The sequence below is a fragment of the Theropithecus gelada genome, chromosome 18 (genome assembly GCF_003255815.1).
Source record: "Theropithecus gelada isolate Dixy chromosome 18, Tgel_1.0, whole genome shotgun sequence".
In the NCBI taxonomy this organism is placed as follows: Eukaryota; Metazoa; Chordata; class Mammalia; order Primates; family Cercopithecidae; genus Theropithecus; species Theropithecus gelada.
The window spans coordinates 392,707-418,346 of record NC_037686.1 but is presented as its reverse complement, the minus strand read 5'-3'; the positions used below and the strand labels follow the sequence as shown (position 1 = coordinate 418,346).

Sequence of the window (25,640 nt, the reverse complement as noted above, 5' to 3'; positions counted from 1 at the left end):
AATATTCCATTTTTCCCCTCGTTTTAGGGCTCCTAAAATTCCCTGTTTTTTCAAAGGTTACAAAATATTAGGACATTCCCTTCCTCTGAATCATTCTTTTCCTTTCTGCTCTCGTACATGGTATAACCCAACTGGCTAACGTTAGTTTGTACATAACTAGAATGACCTTCAGGACAAAAAAGGGTTTCCTCTAATCCGATGGAAATCTCGGGTTTTATGTTCCACCACAGGTAATTCATTCTCCAGCTTCGGGTAAGTCAGGGATTGTCCCTGGCCTGCTTCCTCACCTGGGGGCGAGGGGTGGACCAGTGTGTCTAGGTCCCTCTCGGCATTCAGGTTGGATGACTCTGGGATAACTCTACAACACAGGAAAACCATCAGAAGCTTTGTGTAGAAATGCAGAGAAGCTGGAGACCCCAGATGTGGAGAAGACGGCATTATCAGAGTATGAACAGCGATTCTAACGTCTGTTGTTGATTCTGGAAGGTGTTTCTCCTAAGTATTTTTTTTTAATAAGAAATCAAATACGAAATTTTGGCAAAGAAGAATGCCACTTTCTTCACTTAGAAGGTCCTGACTTTTTTTTTTTTTAAGAAGAGGAGTGATTTAAATCTTACAAATGGTTATAATATGTCTGTAGCTCCTAGAGGAGACACTGGTTCCTGAGCGGCTCCTTCTGTCTTCCAGTCCAGTATTACACGTCTGAGGTCGCCATTAATTTGTCACCAAAGTGTTTCTAATGTTTAACAATCCATGATTTCCCTCAACTTCTAGCTTGGCAGAAATACTCAACAAGTTCCACAAGGAATAGACAACATATTTAAACATTTTTCCATTGTCTTTCTCTGACTCAAGTTTTACTTCATGGAGGACCCCTCTGGTTCTAGTCTGTCAAAGTGTAGTTTAGGGGTCAAAGCTACATTGGTTCCAAAGTTTCCAGAATAGCCCATTGACAGAACAGAGCTCTAGCGACTGGGCCCTGTAGTCAGCAGTTACCCAAATGCCTGCTTATTTTAAGAGGTTGTATTTTAGTTTTCTTCTTTGTAAATTAGCAAATACCAAATAAACATTCCAATAAAATACCGCTAACTGAAGAGGAGGCTTGCTGTCAGTGAGCTGCCGCTTTCTCAGGAGACAGTGGTTCTCCATCTGCGCTGCCCACTGGAGCCGTGCCGGGGGCGTCAGAAACCCACGTGTCTGTCTGCACCTCAGGCCAGGAGAGCAGGACCTGGCTGGGACCCCTACCCCAGCAGTGCGGAAAGAGGTCCAGGGGATCCAATATGCAGCTAAGATGAGGCCTTTCTCTTAGGGTTATCAGTTTGTTTGAAATGCTACAATAATCTCGTGATTAGAGGATCTGAATGCACCGGGCTTTTGGGTGGCACAGTGTGCTGGGGACGGCCTGTCCAGAGCTGGGATGAGGTGGAACTGCCTCTGTCAACACCAGTTCTGCTAACTTGGACCGATATTTACTGTGCTCTGCAGTTCTCATTCCAGTGTTAGCATTAATTCTTAGCACTTAATCACATTACAACAAATTTCTAGTAGTTTCTGTATCACATCAGGAAGCCGGTAAATTAAAATTCTCAATCTGGTCGTTCTGATTCCAGTGGCCGTGTGATGGAAAGACCTTACTCTGATGTTGGACTGATGACTCACTGCTGAGATTTATATTTTTTAAATTTGAATTTTTTTTTTATTTTTTAGAGACCGGGTCTTGCTCTGTCACCCGGGCTTGAGTGCAGTGGCGTGATCTTAGCTCACTGCAGCCCTGAACTTCTGGACACAAGCGATCCTCTTGCCTTCGTGTCCTGAGTAGCTGGGAGTACAGGAGTGGCCACTGCACTTGTCTCATTTTTAAACTGTTTTGTAGAGACAGGGTCTCGCTTTGTTGCCCAGGCTGGTCTAGAATTCCTGGACTCAAATGATCCTCCTGCCTCTGCCTCCCAAAGTGCTGAGAGCACAGGTATGAGTCACTGTACCCACCTGAATTTGAAATTTAATAGGTTGATGTTATTTCCGTTCTCTAAGAAGTAAGAACCAAGCACATGAGTAGCACAAGCCTTGTTAGTGCTGCCTGGTGTTGAGCCGACTTGAGACAACTGGCGATTTGGGGAGCTTCGTTATTATACGTGGGGCCGCGCCCATTGCAAGTGAGTCTCTCACTTTCCTGAAAGTGGATCTGGAAACTGAGGCAGTGCGGTGAGATGAGGCAAAACGGAATCAAATGGGAAGAATAATATCTGCCCTGATGATTTCACGGGGTTCTTAGGAGGCTCAGATCAGATCAGATCATTTATTCAACAAATGTGTGATTCACCGAGCGCCTGTCACAGGCTGGGCGGCGCTCTAGAACACGAAGGAGATAAAGAAGGGAAATGTTTGGCCTTGGAAGGAGCGGCAAATTAGTCACTGCTCATATTTTTAAAATAGTTCATACCATAAGCGCTTTGAAGAGGGCTAGCTCATTCATTTCCGAGTTTCCGTGTCTCACTACCTAGCACAGAACATAGACGCGGCTCATACACCGGTTATGTGAATGAATGAATGAGTCGCAGAATTCATTTCCTTGCAAGCCTGTCGTGTCTCCCTCCAGCAAGTTAAAATGAGTGAAGTGTGGATGTGGTCTCATTTCTTGGGTAGTTTAACGTTCCACACCAACTTGAATATGGTAGTCTAACCTCGGATCCTTTCAAACCTCAGCAATGGTGAACTTTTTAGTTGAGTTTGATTCAGTTCAGGTTCGTGTTCCTTTTTTTCCCAATCACCGTTTTAGCGACACAGGGAGTACCTGTTTTTGGTTAATGGGCTTTTCATGTTTGGTGTAAATCCATAGTCCAATATTTCTTTTGGAAAGGAAGATAAATTTTTCCCTTGACATCCCTTTTTTCCATTAAGTTAAAAACAATGTTACTTCATAAATGTGATTTCAAACAGCTGGATTTTAATCTTTCCACCTTATGGAAAGAGAGCGTTTGGCTCCGGCCGCACCCCCACCACGTGGCCCGGCCTCCCTCCGCACACAGCTCTTCTAACCTGGATGGTGCCGCCAGCGAGGCGCGCGTGGGTGTGCATTTGGGCTGCGTTCACATGTTATTCTAAACTAGGTCAGCAGCTCGGCTGGTTTCTTTTTCTACACTCTTTTAGGAGAATGTGAACAAATGGAGGATTATAATACCCTTTTTATACAGGTTCACAGAAATACTTTGAGGACTCTTACGTTGTGTTTCTTTACAACAGGTAAAGGTTATTATCTTGTGGGCCATAGTTCGCCCCGAGAGGCAGGCTGGGCTGGGGCAGCCCCACACATGGTTCGCGTCGCTGGAGGAGGCCTTGGTGTGCCGATGCCCAGCCTTTTATTGGAATGACGGAAAATTTGAGTTGAAAGGACCTTGGACTTGATCCAGGCCCACCACCCTTATTCCAGACACAGAACCAAGGCCTGGAAAAAGGAAGAGGCTGTGCCAGTCAGCGGCAGCGAGGAGCCCGGGCCTCCTCCGGAGGCTCTGTCTTCCCTCTGTCTACTGAGTGGGCTGTGCTGTGTGAATCCTGCCAGCTTCTGTGGTCTCCTAGGGCCAAGCCCACACTCAGAATGCAGGATGACGGTCACTGTAAGATGTAGTGGACCTTTCTGTGCTCAAGTGTATATAATTGTGTAACTTCCTTTATTCTTCGTTGCTTAAACGGATGGTAATGTGTTAAGTGTGCAAATTTATTTTAAAGTCCTACAAAACTGAATTCCGTTTTCAAATATGGATTTGTACAGATTTTAGGGAGCCTGTGTTCAGTGTGGCCTGTAGGGATTTGGGTATGGGATCTGCCCTATTTTTATAATTTGCCAGCATGGCCCTTTAGCAGAAAGCACACATGATTTCCCCATGTTTTACATTATAAATTCACTGCTACCCACGCCTGGTGTCATGCCTGATTTTTCTGAGGCATGAGACGAATGAACGTCTGAGAGGTGAAATACGTTGTCCAGATTCTCACCACAAGACGGTGGCAAGTGGGAAGTAAAATGTCTCAGTGTCCTTTTGTTAAGCCAGCGCTCCTGAGTTCTGCCGGCCCCTGCCACGGCTGGCTGCGCGGGCTCCCCCGTTCTCGGAGGTGTGGAGAACTGCCAAGGATGTTTTCAAACCGAATAATAGAGCCCCACAGCTATGACTTTCGCAGAGCAGGCCGTGGAAAGAGAGAGAGCACCTTGCTACTCGTGTGGGCAGTGCCGTAGGGCGAGGCGTGCGTGGCAGGCCTCGGCGCCCCTGTGGAGTGCAGGAGGGCACCGTCCTGTGTGTTTCAGACAAGGAAGGTCCTTACCCAGATGGCCCTTCTCCGAGTGTAGTGTCCTGGGCTCTGCAGATAGTCTGAGCTCCCAGACAATCATGGCATGCAAATGGGGGAAAGAAAAACCGACGACAGTCGCCGCTCAAGAGCACCAAGCTTGCATTGACTGCTCCATGCTTTATATTGTACTTTTTCAGAGTGCAAATTCACCTGCACCAGCGGTAAATGCTTGTATCTTGGTTCGCTGGTCTGTAACCAACAGAACGACTGTGGGGACAACAGTGACGAAGAGAACTGTCTCCTGGTGACCGAGCACCCGCCTCCGGGCATCTTCAACTGTAAGTCTCTCCTCCCGCCTGGGCGGCACTGTCTGGTGTGGTTCGGAAGCGGTTAGGAGGTGGGGTCCCTGGGACTTGCGAAGGAGGTTGTTTTCTGGTCCCAGAAAGAGATTTGCATTTTCACAAAGGAAATGTTTTCTTCTCTTAGGATAGAGGGGCGGCGTGTTTAAACGTAGGAAATGCGTTCTGTTCTCTAAAGTGGTCGGCGGAGCTGTGTTTTGAAATAGGCTTTTGCTATTTATCTGAGCAATGCCTGGATTCCAGGAAATCATATGTGGATTTTAGTCTTCTTCATACCAACATTCTTACTTCAGAAGGAATTTTAAATTAGCAAAGAAAGATGTGTGGAGGGTCCATAATTCATCATGCAACTGAAATATGAAAGTAGAAGAATTTGCATGGGATCCTTAAAGGTTCTGGTCATGTGTTTTAATTTGCGTGGGATCCTTAAAGGTTCTGGTCATGTGTTTTTCTGTTAGATGCTGGATGGAAACAGCTTGAGTGACATCTTGACACGTGTGAATCCCCAAGGCTGAGGCTTTGAGCGTTTCTTGAATTTGAAGAAGTGGAGTCAGAGTTTGAAGTTCGTTGGTTTTTGGTCTCATGGGTTTTGTGAGAAGGGAAGAGAAAGAAGGCAGTTTGGAAATCCCGCTGAACTTAGGAAAGGTGGTTTACTGTTTTCCGTGTTTCTCTGGGCTAAGTGAGGGGGGTTGAGGGTGAGGATCAGCTTGCAGTTGCACACCTGGGGAAGAGCGTTGGCCGGGCCGACCCTCCTCACACGGCCTTCTTAGACCATTTTATGATGCGTTCAGCGTCTCTCCCCATTTTTACTGACATTATTTTGAGGAGTTATATTTGAGACAGATTTAAAATTTTTGTTATGGAAATTAGACTACATAAATACCAGTGCTGCAAATGTGAAAATGGGAGGAGATTTAAAAAAAGAAACTATTTTCTCTATTCCTACTGTATTTTTATATGGGGGGCACGTTACGTATGTCCCCAATATAAAAATGACTGTGCTCTAGCACGTTTTAAGCCTGCTATTTATGCTTGCTAAATTCAAGAGTCTTATGGTACAAATAGTTTTTGTCAAGTTTTTCTATTGTGTTTCCATTTGCGTTTTCTCCTACCCAGCGCTCTTTGAGTCCCATCTCTGTACGTTGCATAGACCGTTCTCAGAGGTTCCGGGGCGCGCGCGTGCTTGCCTGGCCCTGGCTCCGTGTTTTATGCAGCCGTCTCTGTGTAATACAGCTTTGCCTCTCACCTGGCGTCATCTGGCCCACAGGCCCCGGCTGCCCCCAGGCCCAGGATGGCCCGGAGGCACTCGCTCTGGCTGTCCTACTTAGCGCGCGAGCCAGGGCTGGGTGCAGGAGGAGGGAGGAGGGCTGCAGGTCAGGACGGGGGACTGGGAGCTGGGTGAGCACCTCCCTGAGGACGAGCAGGCAGCAGGCCAGAGGGCCGGGAGCCCTGAGGAACCCTGCTTGTCTGCATGGTGGAAACGTGGATGGAACAATGTTGTTTTCATCTCCTGAGCCTCAGTATCCTCCGCTGCACAATGGCGGCATAAGAATGGTTGTTGGAGCATCACACGGGACAATCCACAGACAGCGCTTAGAGCAGCGCATTCCAGGCACTAAGCACCCAGAGATGAGCTGAGCTCAGGCTGGGGTCTTAGAAGGAGCATCACACGGGACAATCCACAGACAGCGCTTAGAGCAGCGCATTCCAGGCACTAAGCACCCAGAGATGACCTGAGCTCAGGCTGGGGTCTTAGAAGGAGGTGAGAAAGGCAGCATCTTACTCTGTTTTCTCTGGACTTGACGAACAGCAGACACCAAGGTGAGCTGTGTGGAGAGTATCAGGACCTTGTGTGCTGCCTTGACTGGGGTCAGAGTTCTGGAGCCCTGGCCTCCGCTCTGGGGGGCCCCACAGGCTTCTTCTGTGTCTGCGGCCTCCTCCTCCTCCTCCTCTACTACAGGGCCCTTTTGCTGAGGGTGTCCTTGTTTTCAACCCTCCTTCCTCCCCTTCCTTCCTCCCTCACTCCCTTTCTTGTCACTATTCTTTCCAGTTTTTAAGGCCTGTCTCCAGATTGCTTTTCCACTCATTTTTTAAAATGCAAGCACTTCAATTCTGCCTAAAAGCCAGGGCAGCCGTTACATCCGTCAGTGGTCCAACTTTGTCCTAACAGAGGAGTCTTACCATCCTGTTGGCAAACTCTTGGCCCTCCACTGTTCAGATATGACTAGAACTTTTGTCTTTATAGCTAAAATGGGATATTATTTACAATATACTCCTTCTAAGAAGACTGGAGAACCAGGAGATGGAAAGACAAAGGGCAGGACCGTGGCTGTGGCTTCGGATTGATCTGGGTTCACGGTTCGCCCGAGGGGAGCGACAGCACCTTTCAGCTCAGGTTCTCTCCCTGTGGAACGGGCACAGTCCTGCCACGCACGCATCTGCAGGAAAGAACGTCTGTGGGAAACACAGTCTGTCATCGTGTTGCAGTTGCCATCTCCACTCCCCATGTGGCCCTTCCTGGGGGGTGCGCGGCTGTGACTTTGGGCCGTCTGTAATGTCAGAGCCGTTCCGTACACGGAACAGAAATGCACAGGTGTCTACAAGTGCGCTTGCCCAGCGATCCTGGGTGATTCTCCCTATTCTCTCCCCTGGGGAGGCTGCGACCTGGGCCGTGGCTGCCCCCACTTTCCCCTCAGGTTCTCTGCAGGTGCCCGAGGGAGCTGGCTGAGTGGTCATGGGGGGACACTCACGGCGCAGGTTGCCTCTGGATGGTTCCGTGTGGCTGGGAACTCCGGGGCAGGTGGTGGTTCCTCTGTCCTCCGCTGCAGCTCACCTCCGCCAGCTGTGCAGCTTCCCAGGGGAGGAGGCCGGAGGGTGGCCTCAGGTTGGATAGATACATACTCTCTTCCCCGTATTCTGCTGGGCAGTGAACAGGGAGATTTCACTTCCTGTCAGTAGCTGTGAACCCGCCTCAGAGCCTCTCCGGTTGTCAGTGGGTGTCAGCAGATGACACTTTTTATTGGATCCTTGACCAGCCCGTTTCCTACAGCGGACAGACAGCCGGCCTTTCGTGGTGCGCCGCTCTGACGCTAAGGTCCCCATCGTCTCCACGTGGACGGAGTCAGAGTGTCGCGTGAACTGTTGTCTGTGAAGCACCACGCTCCGGAAAGGTGGTACCTCGTTCTTCCTGCTTAGGAGCAGGATTGTGCGATCTGTGTTCCCTTGTTCCCACCCGAAGGATGCACTCAGTGTCCCAGCTCTGAGGGTGCTGAGGCTGAAGCGAGGTGAGACCTCTGGGTTTCCAGATGAGCTAGAATCAGTTTGGTTTCCTGTCCGTGCTGTTAACTTTGAGTACGTTCCACAGCTCAGAGGTCTTGGCCGTATCTCCCGTTTGATATTTGCCAAATTTCAGCGTGAATTAAGGTTAGCAAGAAAATGTGACTGTTGTTTCTAAAGCCAACAATAATAAGAATCACAGAAGCTCTGAAAGTTGCTGTAAGTAGCTTTTCTCTTCAAACAAAAACGCGTTTGGAGCGGAGGCTGAGGCACAGTGGGCTTCGTCTGCCTCTTGCCTCTCCTCACCGTGGCCAGGTTATCCGTGGACCAAGGCTGCTTCGTTCTGCTGAGACATCAAAGGGTTTTGCGTGGACGCGGAGGTCTGGGCTGACGTGCGTGGACGTGGAGGTCTGGGCTGACGTCCGTTATCTCCTGGGGAAAGGGTTTTCCTGGCTGCATCTTTCTGTGGAAGAGGAAATATCCCACATCAGCCTCAGTCACCAGCTTCTGTCACATCTTTTCTCTGGCTGCTCTATCAAAATACTGTACCCCTGAGTAGTAAACATACAGATTATACAAACACAGTTATTTGTTGTTTACACAAATAAAACAATTATACAAATTATTCCTTATACAAACAAAATTATTTATGAAGTGCCTTCTCTGGTCATTGTACTGGGCCTTGTGGAAACGAGGAATGAAGGAAAATATAGACACTGCTGTCAAGGTGCTGAGAGTCGGGAGGCGAATTCACACCTGCATAGTCAGTGAGGGAGTGAGGGCCGAGCGGGTCCAGTCGTTCGTGGTTCGGGGGATAGAGATTCCTCCTGGTTGGATTCGTGGCCACAGTGGCTTCCTGGAGGAGGTGTGCTGGGTGGCGAGAGGAGAGGACAGAGTGCCAGGGCCCAGAAGAGCATGAGCGTAGAGTGGCGATGAGGGTGGCGCTGTTCTGGGACAGAAGGCCGTGGCTGGGGCCTGCGTGGGGCACAGCTGAGAAAATGGGTTGGGCCTAGAGAGAGAGACCGGTGTATAAGGCTCCACCTCCTGCCCTGGTCCCCGGACAGGCCACCTGCTAGCCAGCCAGCTGCGGGGAGCCTGAGACTGGCATCCCGCTTGGTGGACCCGCCACCTCACCATTCCTGCCCAGCCAAGGACATCCTGCGGTGCTACGTTTCCAAAGCCCCTTGGCCACATCTTACTGGGGGACAGCAGCGCTCCTTCGACGGTCCAGAAGTGATCATTGAGTGGTCTGTGCAGCCTGGCAAGTGCCACCTCCTCCGAAAGCCCTGGTGAGCACAGACACCCCGAAGCCAGCTCTGCTGAGGGATTCTCGGCTCTGGACCTGAAGAGTAACGTCGGCACTGACAAGAAGCCACAGCTTTTCCCTTTGAGCTTCAGCGGAATTTCCAGGTAACTGAGAGGATCTGATTCGGGGAGAGCGGGGAGAGGAGCAGCTCCCCTTTGCTACTGGAGCGTCAGGGGAAGCCGCTTCCCTCTGTATAGAGACCTCGTAAAACTGACCCCAAATCAAATGGACTGGAGCTGACAAAACGCACCCAGTTACGCCAGGATTATGACTTCAGGACTTTTCAGGAGGAAACTTTTTCCTCCCATTGCCATTTAGGGTAATAACAACCAAATAAAATAAAACCCAACTTATTAAAATCTGAGCTGATTATCTTACTTCCGAAACCAACTCTTCCCACCTTCTTCATTTTTCCCCCAAAGAGACTGGCATCCTCCTCGTCACCTGTAGGCACCAAGCTCTGACTGCCCTCCTTCCCGCCTTAGGCCAGCAGCTTCCCACCTCCCAAGCATGTTGTTTGTTGAGGACTTGGGGATCAGGCTTATAACCGCATAACCGCATAGGAAACCTGTGCATAACTAGGGCTCGCAAATGCTAGACGCTTCTATTTTTTTTCCCTATAATGATTGCAGTAAACCTTAACCATAATTCTCTATATTAGAGAATAGTCACCAAATGTCCTTTTCGAGTTCATATTTCTCCAGTTGTCTTATAAATGTGCGTTTCGGTTTGTTCTGTTTATCATTTGTTTGCGCCAGGATCCAAAGAAGCCCCAGGCATCGTAGATCGCTTTGCTCTTGAAGGATCTCTGACTCTGTAGGTTCTCCCTCCATATCTATATCCCCTCCCTCCATCCTCCTGTCTGTCTCTCCTCCTCTTCGTCCTCTTCGTCCTCCTCGTCCTCTTCGTCCTCTTCCTCCTCTTCCTCCTCTTCGTCCTCCTCCTCCTCCTCCTCCTCCTCCTCCTCCTCCTCCTCCTCCTTTTTGTGACTTTGGGTGGAGGGGTCTGGCCTGTTTGTTCTGCAGTTTCTGTGCTCTGGGTTTTGCTGGCTACTTTCCTGTGGAGTCACTGAACGTGCTTCTCTGTCCCACAGCATTGCTGCTGCGTGGTAGGCAGTGCAGAGGCTGGGGGAGACTCGGGTGCGATCGCGGGGTGGGAAAGCACTATCTCGCTGCAGCTCTTCCGTCAGGAGTACACCGTGTCTGCTGGTCTCCTGTGTGACACCGTCGGGCATTTGGGTTTGCAAAACAGTCACCACCAAATTCTGTCCTTTTTTCTCCAGTAATTAGTGGGGATACGTCTATAAAGAGAAACTCCCCATCAACAGTTTGATTACCCTGAAGTGTATATCGTATAGGATCCATTAACTTAAGGATGAGGGTTCCCTGTCACTCTGCACGGGTGACCGCTAGATTTCCTCTCCGTGTTATTATGAACTGTGAATTGAACTGTGTTTGATGCATACACTTAACGTTTTTAGGAGCCCCCTCTGCTACACTTGGATAGCCAACTCCCAGGTCCCATCTGGAATTTGGGGATGGTCAGTGACCGGTGTAACTCCAGGTTAAACTCCAGGCGTGCAGGGGCTCAGCCCTCTCCCCTTCTCTTCTTTATGATCCTCCTTAGCATTTTCTCTTCTCTAGCTTGCGTTGTTGTGAGAATGCGGTATATCATACATATGACACACAAAATGTGTGTGAATCGACCGCTTATGTTATGGGTAAGGCTTTCAGTCAACAGTAGGCTATTAGTAGTTAAGTTTTCAGGGAGTTGAAAGTTACACACAAATTTTCCACTTCACGGAGATCAGAGCCCCAACCCCCAAATTGTTCAAAGGTCAACTGCACATGGTGGACACTCAAGAGTGTTGACTGGAGACCGTTGATCCTTTCTCTGCTGCCTCCCAGCATCGTGTGAGCGTGGCTGCCAGGTGATCAGTGCCCATGCGGTCTCTGCGGAAGCCTTGGTGCCTGGAGCATGTAGCATACGGTGCATGGCCCTGTAAATATTTGCTGAGTGTAGGGATGAATATTATTATTTTAAAATACTCAAGCCTGACCAGAGGATGAAAAAGGCTTTTGCTTGCATGGCCTAGTACCTTGCAAGTGGAAGCAAGGATTGAAAATGTCCACGTGATCCTGGCAGCCTGCATGAGAAGACGAAGGAAGAGACCACACAAGGCCGGTGCCCGCAAACTGCCTGTCCTTCCCAAGCGTGTTTAGACTGCCGTAAACACCCAAACCAACCAAAGTGGAAGCCTGCTCTGGTGAGCATTTATTCGGGACCGACAGCGTGATCGGCTTTGACCGTGCATGTGACAAGTCAGGCCTTCCCAGTCCTGCAGCCCTGGACGGACAGACCTTTGGCTTCTCAATATCTGTCTGCTGTGTAGGAAGGACCGGTCGTGTCAAGCCCAGAGGAAACGTGGAGTGCTTCTGGCCGGCCCTAAAGACGTGTAAGTGTGCGAGCAGATGTGAGTCTGTGTGTGCTTGCATGAGATGTGAGTACACCCGAGTGGGACTGTGTCTTGTGTGTGTACAAGCATGTGTGAGAATGTGGAGTACTGTGTGCGTGCACAAGTGTGTGGGTGTCGGAGAGTGTGCGTGTGGTGTGTGCATGCATGTGACTCCGTGTGGTGTGTGCATGCATGCGTGGGTGTGTCGTGGGTGGTGTGTGTATGCAGTTGTGTGAACGTGTCTGTGCACGTGCGTGAGGGTGAGTCTGGTGGATTTGTGCATGAGTGTGCACGTGTGTGAGGGTGAGTGTGGTGCGTATATATGTGAGAGTGTATCTGTGTCCATGTCTGTGCGGCTGTGTGGGTGTGTGGGTATGTGTGAGGGTCTGTGGTGCACGTATACATGAGTGTGTGTGCGTGTGTGAGAGTCTGGTGTATTTGTACATGAGTGTGCGTGTGTATGCATGTATGTGTGTAGGTGAGGGTGTGTGGTGCATGTGTGCATGAGAATGTGTATGTACATGTATGTGAGTGTGTGGGTGTGTGCACGTGTGGGTGCGTGTGAGGTTGAGTCTCTGGTGCGTATGTGCATGAATGTGTGTGTCTGTGTGTGAGGGTGAGGCTGTGTGGTGCATGTGTGCAGGAGCGTGTCACCTGGAGTCACCACCACTCCCTGCCTGTGGCTTTAGGCAAGTTGTTCAGCCTCTGTGGACCTCGGTTTTCTCATTTGTAAAATGAGGATAATATTGGTATCTCTTTCAAAGGGTTGTTCTGAGGATTTACTGAAATTGTGCAGGAAAGGCAGTTGGAGTAATGCCTGGCCCACGGTACGTGCTCGGTGGGCATCATCTGTTGGAGGGTCCACTGCTTCCTGGGGAAGGGAATTGGGAAGGCAGCTGCTGTTTGCCGGGTGCTCACTGTTCACAAGTATCATCTGTTTATCTCTCAGAAGCACCCTAGAAAGGTCATAAGAATGCAGCGCTCAGGGCGGTGAGGTGAGTCACTCAGAGTTACACAGCCAAGCCGCTGCCGGGTGTTGAACTCAGGCCGTGGTTTTGTCTGTCTTTGGAGGTGCTGTTTTCCCCTCCCATGGTATTTTTCCAGTAAGATAGGGATTTACTCCTCAGTTCTTAAAAGGCTTGAAGGGCTTTGATGGTGGGGATCAAACCAACCATATTCTATTCAGGAGGGCCACAGCGGATGAACGTTTTCAGGTGATACATAGATGACGATTTTTGGTTTCAGGCTGGATTTTCAAGCAGATTATGAAAAATTGACCTCAGAGCCCCTGTGTGTCAGGGATCGTGGATTCTGTTGATCCCTTGGGGTTTGCTCCAGAAACTGATAAACTATCCCGTCTTCGATTGTGCCTTGTCCAGGTAGCACTCGTGTGACCCAGAAGCCAACTCTCCTCTCTGACTCGCTGCTCTGGCAGGAGGATGGGGATGATGACAGCTGCCCTGGGGAGGTGAGAGGCCGCGTGGCTTCAGCGTGGGGGCGGCTGTTTCTGCCATCACCCTCCCCGCCTCACCGCCTGCCAGACGTGGGCTTTTAGCCTCTGATCCCCAATTTCCCTCTGACTCTCCTGTGAGCGCATCGGCCGCTTCAGCATCTCCAGCTGTGCTGGGAGGGGTGGGGCCTGCCTCGGGGCCCTCTGGCATTCGGCAGATTGGACTTTCCGCGTTGCCGTTGCTGACTGCAGGAGGCACAGACAGGGGTCTTCCGGGCTGTGGTGGTCCTTGGAGCGAGGCTGGGGTGAGGGGCTCTGGGCTTCCACAGACGTAATTCTGGCTGGCCTCCATCAAGGCCACGTTCAATGAATCGGGCTGTTCTGCGGAGCAGCCAGTGTGCTTTGGACGGGGCTCCCCGCCCCCACGCTCCTTTTTTTTTTTTTGACTTAAAAAAAGAATCTATGGCAAAGCAATTACTGCCTGTGACAGTGACCCAAGGTGGTGTTTAAAACAAGATGTGGAGGGGAATGTGCCTCTCTCTGGGCTCGCCACGGGATCGGGTTGCAGGGACTGTCACTGGCAGCTCACTCCTGCCTGAATGGTTCTGTGGGATGAGCCCCAGGGAGGTGCCGGCAGCCTCACCCTCCCCTCCTGGTCCCGCCCCGTGTGTTGGCTGCCTTTGTTTCTCCAAGACGGTTTCCTGATCAATTAAAATCGTGCAGGGTCTTAAACGGTAATTCTGCCTTTTCAGATAAACAAAGGCGGAGAACAAATGGGAGGGTAAGTTTTAATAAACCTTAGGCATCATTTCCTCCTGCTGTGACACTAAATTTACTCGGATAAAAACAACCTCTTAGATTTACATTTTGATTCTGTTACTGCTTTCATGTGTGCGGGGCTGTCCCACTTCAGATGAAATTTATCCACTTCTTTAAATATTTAGTAGTCTAGCGTGGATGTTAATGAAAGTCTGGCGGTGCTATTTTGAGAATTGCAACAATGATAGTAATTTTCAGTGTCAGATTCGTGCTTCGCAAAGGGAAAGAGGGATGGGAGAAGGGGGAGGGAAAAATGGTTTCAGTTCTAATAGAGTTTGCCATCCGCTGGGCCGTGCCAGACAGATGGGTCATGAATACTGTCTAGACGCTCTCTGCCTGAGCAAAGCCCTGGTCTCTAAGGACACGCAATGAGACGCCGGCTTAAGTAACTGGGGAAAGTCAGGGCAGGCTCTCCTGGAATCAGATAGAAATCAATGTGAACCTGCTTCCGGGGGGAGGCCGAGGGGCGGCCGGGAGGGTGTAGGGACAGGGGGTGCTAAGAGAAAGGGCCCTCTGTTACTGATCAATTTTAGTGCAAACTTGACAATTATTAGGCATTAGGGAGGGCGTGAAAGGACAGTTGTAGGATGATAACTCTATTGATTTAGGCCGTGCTGCCCAGAATGCAGAATGATATATATCAGACTCGGGCTTCAAAGGCCAGAGAGGAGCTGGGGTGAAAAGGAGGATGTCGTCGTGTGTGGTTAAGACGGGAATGCAGCCCGCGGGGTGACCTGCGTTAATTGTGTGTATTAACACCCTCGGCACTGCTCTTGTCGAAACCGTTGGTCTTGACTGTTCATTTAGCATCTTAATTTGCAGGGGTTTTAGAGGCTCGCCGGGCTTGCTTTCTCTGTTTACGAATCTCTGCGAATTTCTCCACGCTGGGTCTCTTCCGGGCAGCTCCACGACTGGCAGAGCTGCAGGAAAGTGGGTAAAACATTCCCCAGCGCCTGCCTGGCTGCACTTGGGTGCCTGCGGAGTCGTGATGCTTGTCTTCCTCATTATTTTCTGAGTGGCAGGGATGGAGTTCATGTGACATCCGAAGTGAGTTTCTGCTCATGAAGACTCCCAGTGTAAGTGTGGCGAGAGTCGGGAAGGAGATGTTGCGGTGAAGATGAGATTGGGGGGCGGAGGCTGGGGGAACACCGGCAAGGCGGGGCGCGACGCAGCAGCCTGCTGTTCGGCTGGGAGGTGCTTTGTCGCTTGGCTTGATGGCCCTAATCACGTCTTCGTCTTGAAAAAAATTACCCAAAAGGGTACTACAGTGAAACTTGGAAGGGACCGTCTTTGAGTAATTGCAGAAATGAAGCTGAAGTCTAAAGCTGCCATGAGGTATGTCGTGGACTGCAGAGGTGGGTGACCCTCCGAGGGCTGGACTTCTGAATCCACCGTCTGGGCTGGTGCCTCTTTCAGTCATGTCAGCTTCAACGTGGGATAAAACCAGCAACCTGAACTCTGCAGTAATCCCTTTTTCATTCCTTCATCCATTCTCGTTCTGTCCCAAGAGCTAATAGCAGAGGGAAAAGAAGATATTTTTTGCTTCTTCCTTCCCAGAAAGAAAAGAGAGATCAAAGATAAAAAATATTTTCAAAGTTGATGATCACTGGAGAGGGAAAAAAGAAATCTTGTTTCAGAAGTTTGCAGTTGTGAGCAGCGAGTGGGTCTGTCCTTTTTCCAGACGGCTCCTAAAAACTTGGCGTGGTCCTCCAGAGGGTCCAGCTGTTCTTAGAGGGCACCTTCCTGCCCTAGACCCTGTGCCTGCTGTTCACACAGGGACCCTCCACTTAGGGCGGAGACTTCGTTCCCTGGGATGGCCTGTAGGGAAGGGACACATGGCAGGGGCTGAGCTGTGGGCGTCAGCAGTTCTGCTGCCAGCCGTGAGGCCTGGAAGGGGAGCCTCATGCTAAGTGAGAATTTACCACCTCTTGGTTCTGTTCACTTAAAATCTTGGGACCATAAAGTGCATCTCCCCATTTCAGAGACTCCGGCGGCTCAGTGGGGTGACCCCAGGCTCACGTGTGTGCTTGGGCGTGCACCTGTTCTGGAGACTCCGGCGGCTCAGTGGGGTGAGCCCAGGCTCATGTGTGTGTCTGGGCGTGCACCTGTTCTGGAGAGGGCCCCCGAGCCAGGCTGTCTGCTGTGGATGGCTCTGCCATGGCGCTGTCTCATGCATCCTGATCTATCTCTTCGTTGTTATTGGGGGTGCTGGGCATCTGTTATTTGCTTTACTCTAAAAATTCAGAGAAAAAGGAATTTGAGCTACACTTCTGGCCTTTTACCCTTAGATCTCGGGGGACGGTCAGCTGTGGTTCCGGGTAAGGTGTACTGCCGCGGTCCCTTGCATGCCAGCTGTTCTCCCTGTCTGGGGTTGGGCGGGCGGTGGGTTCAGGCCCAACCGCTCTCTCTGTCACGGGGCCGGGGTGGTGGCTGAGCCAGTCAAGCAAAACGATGGACCTGCCATCACGGGATGTAAGCCTGTGTCTTGACTGCACGTGACTTTTCGTGGAAGGACAGCCAAAGGCACACACTGCCGAGAGAGTTCCCTCTCCCGTTTACGTAGGCTCTGGAGAGAGAAGTGTTGAGCGTTGTCTCTTCCTGGGTGAGAGGGGTTGGCATGAACCCAGAATTGTAAATGCCAATCTGACCTTAAAAGGCTGGCAGAGGCCCCGCCCTTCCAGGTCTGCCCGTGCCTCCCACTAAAGCCCCATGAGGCCTCTGGGTCAGCGGCCGCTGCCTCCTCTCGTCCTTCTGGTTCAGTGTCCGCTGTCATGTTAGGAGACGTTAACTGGAAATGACAGGACCTGGGGCTTCTCCGACACACCCCACGCCCCCCAAAAACAAAACAGAAGATACCAAGACTGATAAGTTTTCATAAGTTGTTGAAGGAGAAATAGTTGCTGAAAAATTATGTCTGGACAGGGGGCTGGAGGGTGTTATAGAGAAAACATGTTTGGGGTAGTCACTTGTGGAAAATTATACACTGAGTCGTACAAAACATCCCATCTTTGGGATACTTAATGGAAGGTGTTTTTCTGAGTGTTGAGTGTGTGTGAGGCATGGGCTGGGCTGTGGGCAGGTGCAGGGCTGCAGGGGCTGGGTGATGTGGGAGAGTACAGTGTGTGTGAGGCATGGGCTGGGCTCTGTGGGCAGGTGCAGGGCTGCAGGGGCTGGGTGATATGGGAGAGTGCAGTGTGTGTGAGGCGGATGCTTTGCCCCCAGCTTTGTTCTGTTCGGTGCTAAATGGTGTCCTTGAGAAGGCCCGCAAAGTTGTGGCCCGTATCTGCAGTGCCAGCGTGTGGGACAGAGGGGACATCTTCCTGAGCCTGGGTGCTCAGGGAGGCCACCATCACCGGCTGGCGGGGTCTGGAGAACCCCTGCTCCTCAGGGCGGCCCGATGGGAAGGGCGGGGAGTGCCATCGGGAGGTGGCTGGGCAGGGATGCGACATGGGCTTGTCATGGAAGCTTGTGGGGAGGGAAGGGCTGACTTTGAGGAGCATCACTAGAAAGGTAGGTGGGGTCAGATTCTAGAAAGCCAGAGATGTCATAGGCCAGATTGCTTTCATTCTCTTTCATGAGGGAAGTCATTGGAGGTTTTTGAGCAAGAGAAGCTATGACACAAAGCTGTTGTGTAGCTGGAAGGTCCTCAGAGATAGCTTAGTTTAGTTCTGCACTCAGGAAGCTAAAGCCTGAGAATTTAAATGACCGCTTCAAGGTCACAAAAATAGTCTTTGGCAGAAGTCCTGATATGTATGTTTCTAGTCTGTTTGGGCTACTATTACCAGTACCCTAGACTGTGATAGGTTTGGCTCTTTGTCCCCTGCAGATCTCGTGTTGAGATGTAAGCCCCAGTGCTGGAGGTGGGCCAGGTGGGGGGTGTTCGGGTCATGGGACGGATTCCTCGCGGCTTGGTGCTGTCCTCGAGGTAGTGAGTGAGTTCTTACAAGGTCTGGTTGTTCAGGTGTGAGGCACCTCCCCCCTCACTCCTCGCCTCTGCTCCCCAGTGTGAGATACCAGCCCCCCTTTACCTACCATGATGAGCAGAAGCTCCCTGAGGCCTGCCTAGACGTCGACACTGTGCCTCCTTATAGAGCCTGCAAAACCCAGAGCCGACTAAGCCTCTTTTCTTCATAAATCACCCAATCTCAGGTATTCCTTTATAGCAATGCAAGAGATGGCCTGATACAGATGGGATGGCTTATAAACAACCGAAATATGCATCTTACAGGTCTGGAGGCTGGGAAGTCCGAGATCAGGGTGCTGCCGGACTCAGTGTCTGGCGAGGGCTTGCATCCAAGTCCGCAGACGGTGCCTTCTTACTCTATGCTTACGTGGCAGAGGGCAAGGGAGCTTGCTGCGGTCTCTTTCCTGTGGGCACGAATCCCAATCCTGAGGGCTCTGCCTTCGTGACTGAACGCCTCCCAAAGGCCCCACCTCCTAAGCGCGTCACTCAGGGGTTAGGGTTTCAACATACGGCTTTGGGGGTGGGGAGGGAGTACAAAAACCTTCAGACCCTAGCAGTGCTTCCCGTGTCTTAGGCCACTTCTCCTTCCATCAGCACGTGTCCTCACACCAACTTGTCAGCTTAGGCAGCGTCAGGGAGGCGGGAGGACCCTCCCTTGCAGAGTAGGTGGCCGACAGTGAATGTGGCGTGTGCCCCTGGGAGTAGGGACAGGGCCTAGCTAGGAAGGCTGTCAGAGGGGCAGGTGCCCAGAAGCTGTGCCTTTGGGATTCTGTAAAAAAGGGTTTGGAGGAATCCACATGAAAGCCACAGCAGGAGATGAATAGGGAGGGAAGTCAGAGTGTGCCCGGCACAGCAGGGTCCCAGCGTGGTGTCCCCAGTGTGGGGTTCACGGTGGCGGCGGCTCCTGGCCGCCCTCCCTGCTGTGCTGGGAGGATGCAGCCGGTGCAGACTGGGTGCCGTGGAGGGGGCGAGGAGGAGTCTGGGGCTGTCTTCCAGCAGAGGGATAGCCCAGCAAAGGTGGTGGGTGCACTGGAGAGAGAGGGGGACCCCTGTGAGCAGGTCTCTGCGAGGGTGGGACCGAGTCTCGAGAGGGGAGGTGTGGACAGAAGAACTCCAGTGCACAGGAGGAGACTCTCCTGGAGCTGAAGAGGAGGAAGGCGGGAGTCCTCGCTCCTCGCTCCTGGGCAGAGCTGCTGCTATGAGTCAGCCTGGGGCTGGGGAGTTGGAAAAACACTGACGTAGGAGGGATCTGCAGTCCTGACAGTCAGCGTCTTGGTCATGCTCTGCAATGTTCAAAAGAGCTTTCTGCGTGTATGAACTTCTCTCAACAATTCCACCAGGTCGCGTGTTTACTGATTGCTAAGTGCTTTACTTGAGTCATCCCATTTAATCGTTAGAACAACCAGATGTGATAAGCACTCATTGGACCCTCCTTAGGATTAAGGAAGTCAGCGGCAGTGAGTCCAGCCTCAGCCTGAGGGGTGACCCCCAGCGAGAAACTTCAGGAAGGCCAGAGGCAGCGTCCTGGGGCGAGTGAGGAGGACCACAGGGGATGCCACAGGGAATGCCCCTTTCCAAGTCCGAATGACCAGGGAGAGAAAGGGCGCAGAGATGGGCTTGCGCTCTGCTCGGCACGGGGATCACTGCGGGGGTGCACACGAGCGAGCGTGAGGTCACGGGATTTGCATCGTGTGCAAATGAAATGCAAGAATCACAAGGACAGTCATCGTTTTAAAAGGGGCAGGACCCCGCTATCTTGCCTTTTGAAAACAGATGATGGTGGACTTTGGTTTGCGTTGCTCCTGGCGTGCCTGTGGTCACGGGCATGGACTCACCTTACGGAAAGCAGGGGTCCGTGAACTGGTGTCCTGCTGTGTGTGAACCTGGGGTGTGAGGCGCGAAAGGAGCAGGACCCTTCATGATGTTTTTCTTGGAGGCCCCGCCCTGAAACGTGTTTGTGTCACACATGACAATAGATTTGTGCACTTTTCGTATCACAAGAATGAGTTAAAACCAAGAGTCAGCGGCTCTGCTACTCCCTAGTGATCTTGGTTTATTAACACCTCAAGCCTGATTTTTCGAGCTGCCGGCAAGGAAGTCAGGTTTGATCCCTGGAGTCACTTGTGATGCAAAAAAAAAAAAAAAAAAAAGCTTTCTGAAATGGCGACTTGACCTCTGTTATTAACTTTATATTAGATGGAACATTTAGCCAAGAGAGGTGTTTCTTTGTAAATAATGTTATTATTTTCAGGTGTCTGAGAGACGTTCATCAGGGCATGTGATGTCTTTGAGCCCCCGCTGAGATGAGAGCCCCAGCCCCGAGCGGTGCCCACCCATCCTCTGCAGGGCGTCCAGTGCTCCACCTGCCCTTCCCTCTGTTGCCCCTCGTTACCTCTCCACCCCGTCCCTAGTACTGCTGTGTAATCTGTTCGGTGGGGACAATAATGACGCAATGTGTGATCCAGAGTCTAGCACCTCGTGGCGCCTTGATGGAAATAGAAAGCTGTGATCACAGCATTAAAATATGCTAACAGGCTGCGGGAGCTAATGGGCGCCGCGTTCACACTGCAGATGTTCACTCCGGCGCTGCCGCCGGCTGCGGGGACAGAGCCGGAGGCTGCACCGTGCACGCCCAGTGTCTCATGGTGGTTTTGTTTATTGCGGGGGTATTCTCCGAAAGGGGCGTCCTGCCTCCTTTATAAGGTGGGCTGTCGTTCTGGCTCTGCGATGATATAAGCCCCCTTTTTGTCTGACTGTTAGATGCGCAAGCAGGCGCAGTGCTCACGTGGAGGGAATGTTAGCGATGATGGCAGCGTGCAGTCATTTGATGAAAATAAATTGGATTTTATCCTGTTTGTGGTTAATGTTTATCTCGTTGGAGTTTCTGAGCACTGGAAAGGGGTTCTAAATGTGTTGTCTAAATTTGTGAAGGAATTCCAGTATACCGCATTTAAAGGGGTGATTTAAGTGAATTGTATTAAGTTGTTAATAATACGGAATTTTGAGTGTCTGGCTTGCAGTGCTGTCTTCCATTTGCTTCCTGGGTCAGCCTGGCAAATGACTCCATTCTCTTCTTCATTTTTGCTGTTATTACTGCCCAGGCAGCTCACTCCTTATTTTCTTGCTCTTACTTTGGGGAAACCCATCGGATGAAACATACAGTCAGTGAGTAGACAAGGCAGCCGGAGGCGATCTGCCTACAGGTGGGTGGCGTTTGTCACGCTGAGGGACGCCTGTCTCTGCAGAGAGGGTAGCAGCAGGACACGTCTGGCCCGGGCTGGGCATTCACCTGAGCCGCAGGTCCGGGCACAGGCACAGGTGAGCTGGGAAAGGGCCCGGCCTGTCCAGAAGGTGCTGGAGGACAGAGACGCTGTGTTGCCGTGACAGTCCCTGATGTATGGGCACGTGTGGGATGTCGTGTTGCCTTTGGAGATCAGACCACTCCACGCCCTCAGGAGCAGCCTTGGTCCTGTTGTGTTCATTCATCAGGCATCCCCTTGGCTGCGCGCAGTGCTGGGTCACCGGCGGCGGGAGCAGGGCAGGCTCAGTCCGCGTTTGTGGAGTGGATAAACACAGTCCCTGAGCTAGGCAGTGCAAAGGCTGTGCCTCTGAGGGACGTGAAGCTGGTGGATGCTGGACACCTGTATGTGCAGGAGCTAGGGCTGGGGAGGGGCAGAGGCGCTGCCTGGGAGGGGCACCAGGACCAGGGATTTTCCTCAGGCTGGGCTGGCAGGCAGGTCATTTTACCCAGTGGGCACTTAGGCAGGAGGCCTGGGGTTTCCAAGCTTTTGGGGGACTTATGCAAATATTGGAGACCTGAAAAAGATTCTGCTTCCAAAATAGGAAGTGAAAACTGCCAAATTGAAACGGACACATTTAAGTAAATGTTGACAGAACATGAGGGCTTGTCCAGTCGTCACCTGCAGTTCACTGTCTCAGGTGGGACGCGGTGCTTTTTCCTAGTTTGATGTGACGTCTGTGAGGCCTGTAAGGGTCATGAGATGCCCTGGGGTAGCCGTGGTGAGAAGAGGCTGGAGCCTGTGGGGGCACCTGCTCCAGGTGAGCAGGTAGAGGAGACACCAGGAGCAGCTCCGTGTCCTCCCGCAGCCCGGGCGGCTCTGAGGGTGGGTCCTCATTCGCTCTGACGCGCCGGCTGGATCCCTGGAGATACAGGCAGAAGGTGGAGAGGGGGCCGAGTCATGTCCTCCCCCGTGGCTGGCGCAGAGCTGTGCATCCGGCTTCCTCCTTCCACACAGCCCCAGGGAAGAATCCAGGGCTTGGCAACCCCAGTTCAGCCGCGTTCAGCCCCACACTGGGTGCCGTTTCTGGTGATTTAACGTACAATTGAGCAACTCTTGGTGGTGCTAAGATAAATGGGTGATAAATTGCAGTTGTGTATTTTTAAGGTTATGAAGAAAGGAAACATTTAACATATAAGCCTGTTTATTAGTCAGTTTTACTCAGAGCCCCGGCTTCCAAAGTCTGACTGCCCCGAATTCCGTGTGGAGGTTCGGCCGGGACTTCTGACAGGAGCGCCCGCCGTGTCCCGCGCTGTCTGCGTTGTTAGGAAACGTGTCCTTGCTTGGCTCCCAGCATGTGGGGAGAAGTGAAGGTGTCACTGCTGTGGCAGGAACACATCTTCCAAGAACTAAGGGACATCTTGTCACGGACTCCTAGGCAGGAAACAGGGCAGCGTTCCAGGTGTCAGCTGCTGTGGTTTGAGGTGTGAATAAATAATTACCGAAATGACTGGCTGTGGTGGGGAGCAAGGAGCAGGCACGCGTTTTGCCTGAAAGGGGGAGACCGAGCGTTAGCAGCGGTTCCCCCGCCGTCTGCCTGCCTTCCTGAGCGTGCCACATCTGCACAGGGGCGCCCCTTCCCGACCGGGGTGCCCTCGCTCGCCTTCCCTCCTGCTTCCTGTGCACCTTCCTCGCCAGGGTTTCCCTGGGCAGCTCTGGTGAAGGGCACGCGTCACGCTATCCGGGCCCTCTCCACGTCTCAGCGGCCAATTGCCTTTCCTTTCTCTTTCTATGATGCTCCTGTATTGCCCCTGGATTCCTCCAACGCACACCGTGTTGGATTTTAATTGTGTGTTTAATGACTTCTCTCTTACTAGATGATGAGTAAATCCCTCCCAGGGAGGGTCTGTGTTTTGTTTATTTCTGGTCCCTCAGTGTCCACTGCAAGGTCCGTGTGCACGCACAGGTACACACCGATCCATCAGATACACATGTATTCATAATAATTTTGCTTTTTAAAAGGGTATTTTATATAAATAGAAATGGGAAAACTATTATATTTGCAGACATAAACCAATGGATGCTATCGGTGCAGGTTTGGGCCCCAGCTTCCGGCTCGGTGAATCGTGGGTCAGCAGAACGATGCCACTCGTTTTTCCTGGGACATGTGGTTTCCTCTAGATTCTGTGGCTTACAGCGCTATCCAAAATTCCTTCCACTCCTGCCTCACCTCCTTTCTCGGCTCCCGGGATTTCTGTCTGGGGAAAACCCTCAGCCTGTGTTTTTCCTCTGGCGTGAGAGCAGAGAATAGTCATCCACATAGAAGGACACTTCTGTGGCCAGGTGTGTGGGGCTTGCCCACAGCCCAGCAGTGGACACCTGCTGTAGCATCAGCTCCACAGGCTGGGGACTCAGTCCCTAAGGCTGCCCCTCAGACTCCAGTTGCAAGTCCAGGCCTCAGGAATTTCTGACCGACTGGCTTCAAGTTGGGGTTCCCACAACCCCCTCGCTAGGTTTGATTAATTTGCTGCGGGGGTTGGGGGGGCGGCTACAGAACTCAGGGAAACACGTGTTTCCGTTTACCAGTTTGCTCCAAGGATATCCCAAAGGACACAGATGAAGGGCTGCGTGGGGCAGGGCTTGGGGAAGATGTGGAGTCCTGTGCCCTCCCCGGGCAGCCCCTCCAAGAGCCTCTGCATGTTCCGCTATTCAGAAGCTCCCGGAACCCTGCCCTCTGGGATTTTTGTGGCCGCTTCTTGATGTCAGCATTTTTCCCCACCGATGGGGGTGGGGTCTTCTCTGAGAAGGGTCGTGTGAGCAACAGGAAAGGCGGGGGGAGAGCGATGTTTCACAGGCAGCTGAAAGGAGGACAGGAGAAGGTTGGGGAGGTTCTGTTCCCTGAGACCTGATGCACCCGACTTTCTAACAGAAGACTGTAACAGGGCTGTGGGGTGCACGAGCCAGGAGCCGTGGAAGAAAGCCTGGTAGATAGATCCACATCACAGCACCACCGCCTCTCCCCATGGTTCAGTTCACAAGCCCTCCCCGAGCGTCCCCGGGGCCCTCTGCTGTGAAGGCAGCTCCCCCTGCCTCGATACCTCGATACCCCCAACCCCACCTGTGCAGTGGGCTTATTTCGGTGCTGGTCTGATGCTCTTCATGGTGGTAAGCTCCATGAAGGCAGGAGCATGCGCAGGGAGTTTCCTGTCCTTCACTGCCCCAGGGTTGTGGCAAATCACTTACTCAGTGTTTGCCTGTGGAGTGAACAGGTGCATGAATGGTCTTGGAAAATGATGTATCCCGGCACCACGGTGGTGGTCGTTCATACGTGTTCTCATGACTTCGTAGCTTTCCCTAATGACGAGGCCAGCAGGCCCATTCATTTCTCGCTGAAAAGTGTGGTAAAGGCAAGTTTCCTAACCGGACCAGGACTACAGCCTCCAGAACGCGCAGGGCCTGGGCGTGGGGAGCCCCGACGAGGAGCCTGCTGCTGGTGCCGAGCGGGAGCCATGGAGGGTCCTACACCGTTGCGCTGACGCTGCGCGATGAGGATTCCGAATGCCATTCATGCAAAACAAATTTAGCAACTCAGAAGGAGAGCGGTGGCTGCTTTAGAAGCACCATGTGTTAGCAGGTGTGGTACAGACCTGACTTCGCTTCCGTGGCTGAGGAAGGGGAATGAGTCTTCTGTGCATAAATGTTTCCACAGGCACCATCCTGGGTGTCCTGCCTGACCAGACTTGTGAGCGGGCGCCAGGTTGGAGCATGTGCCCAGGTGAAAATCATACATTATTTATTTATGTGAGCAGCTCTGCGCCTGTTTTCAAACATTCACTGCTTTGTTTTGTTTGTTTTGTCTACTTGCATGAAAGATGTGGTAGACAGAATACCCCCCAACAAAAGGTGTCCACTTCTTCATCCCTGGAACCTGTGAATATATTACCTTGTTAGCAAAAGGGACTTGACGGATATGATTAAGGCTAAGGACCTTGAGATGCGGAAGTTATCCTGGACCATCCAGGCCTGGAGACATGAGTCCTCTCAAAACAGACGCTTTCCCAGCTGTGGTCAGAACTAGAGGTGACCACCAAAGAGGGATCAGAGCCATGCGATGTGAAAAGGACTTGACTTGCCATTGCTGGCTTTCCAGATGAGGAAGGGGCCTCAAGCCAAGGAATGTGGGCAGCATCTAGAAGATGGAAAAGGCAAATGAACATTGTCCCCTAGAGCTCTGGGAAGGACACAGCTCTGCCGCCTCCTTGATTTTCACCCAGTGAAATTCGTTTTGGATTCCCAACCTACAGGACCATGAAGTAACAAATTGGTGTTTTAAGGCCAGGTGTGGTGGCTCACGCCTGTAATCTCAGCACTTTGGTTTTGGAAGGCCGAAGTGGGAGAATCACTTGAGGCCCGGAATTCAAAACCAGCTTGGGCAACGTAGTGAGACCCCATCTCTACAAAAAAAAAAAAAAAAAAAAAAAGCCAGGCGTG

General features: G+C 51.7%; 1 protein-coding gene across 3 annotated transcripts in view; it reads left to right on the top strand.

The window, feature by feature from the left end:
* The window catches only part of LDLRAD4 (low density lipoprotein receptor class A domain containing 4), a 407,799-nt gene that overhangs the window by 199,132 nt on the left and 183,027 nt on the right, over nt 1-25,640 (top strand). For 2 of the 3 annotated variants that reach the window (XM_025365259.1, XM_025365260.1), the window contains one exon: nt 4,479-4,619. In XM_025365259.1, the coding sequence (XP_025221044.1) occupies nt 4,479-4,619 (141 nt within the window). Of the gene's footprint in view, nt 1-4,475; nt 4,620-25,640 lie in introns of those variants that run through there. The other variant, XM_025365266.1, reaches the window with a different exon arrangement.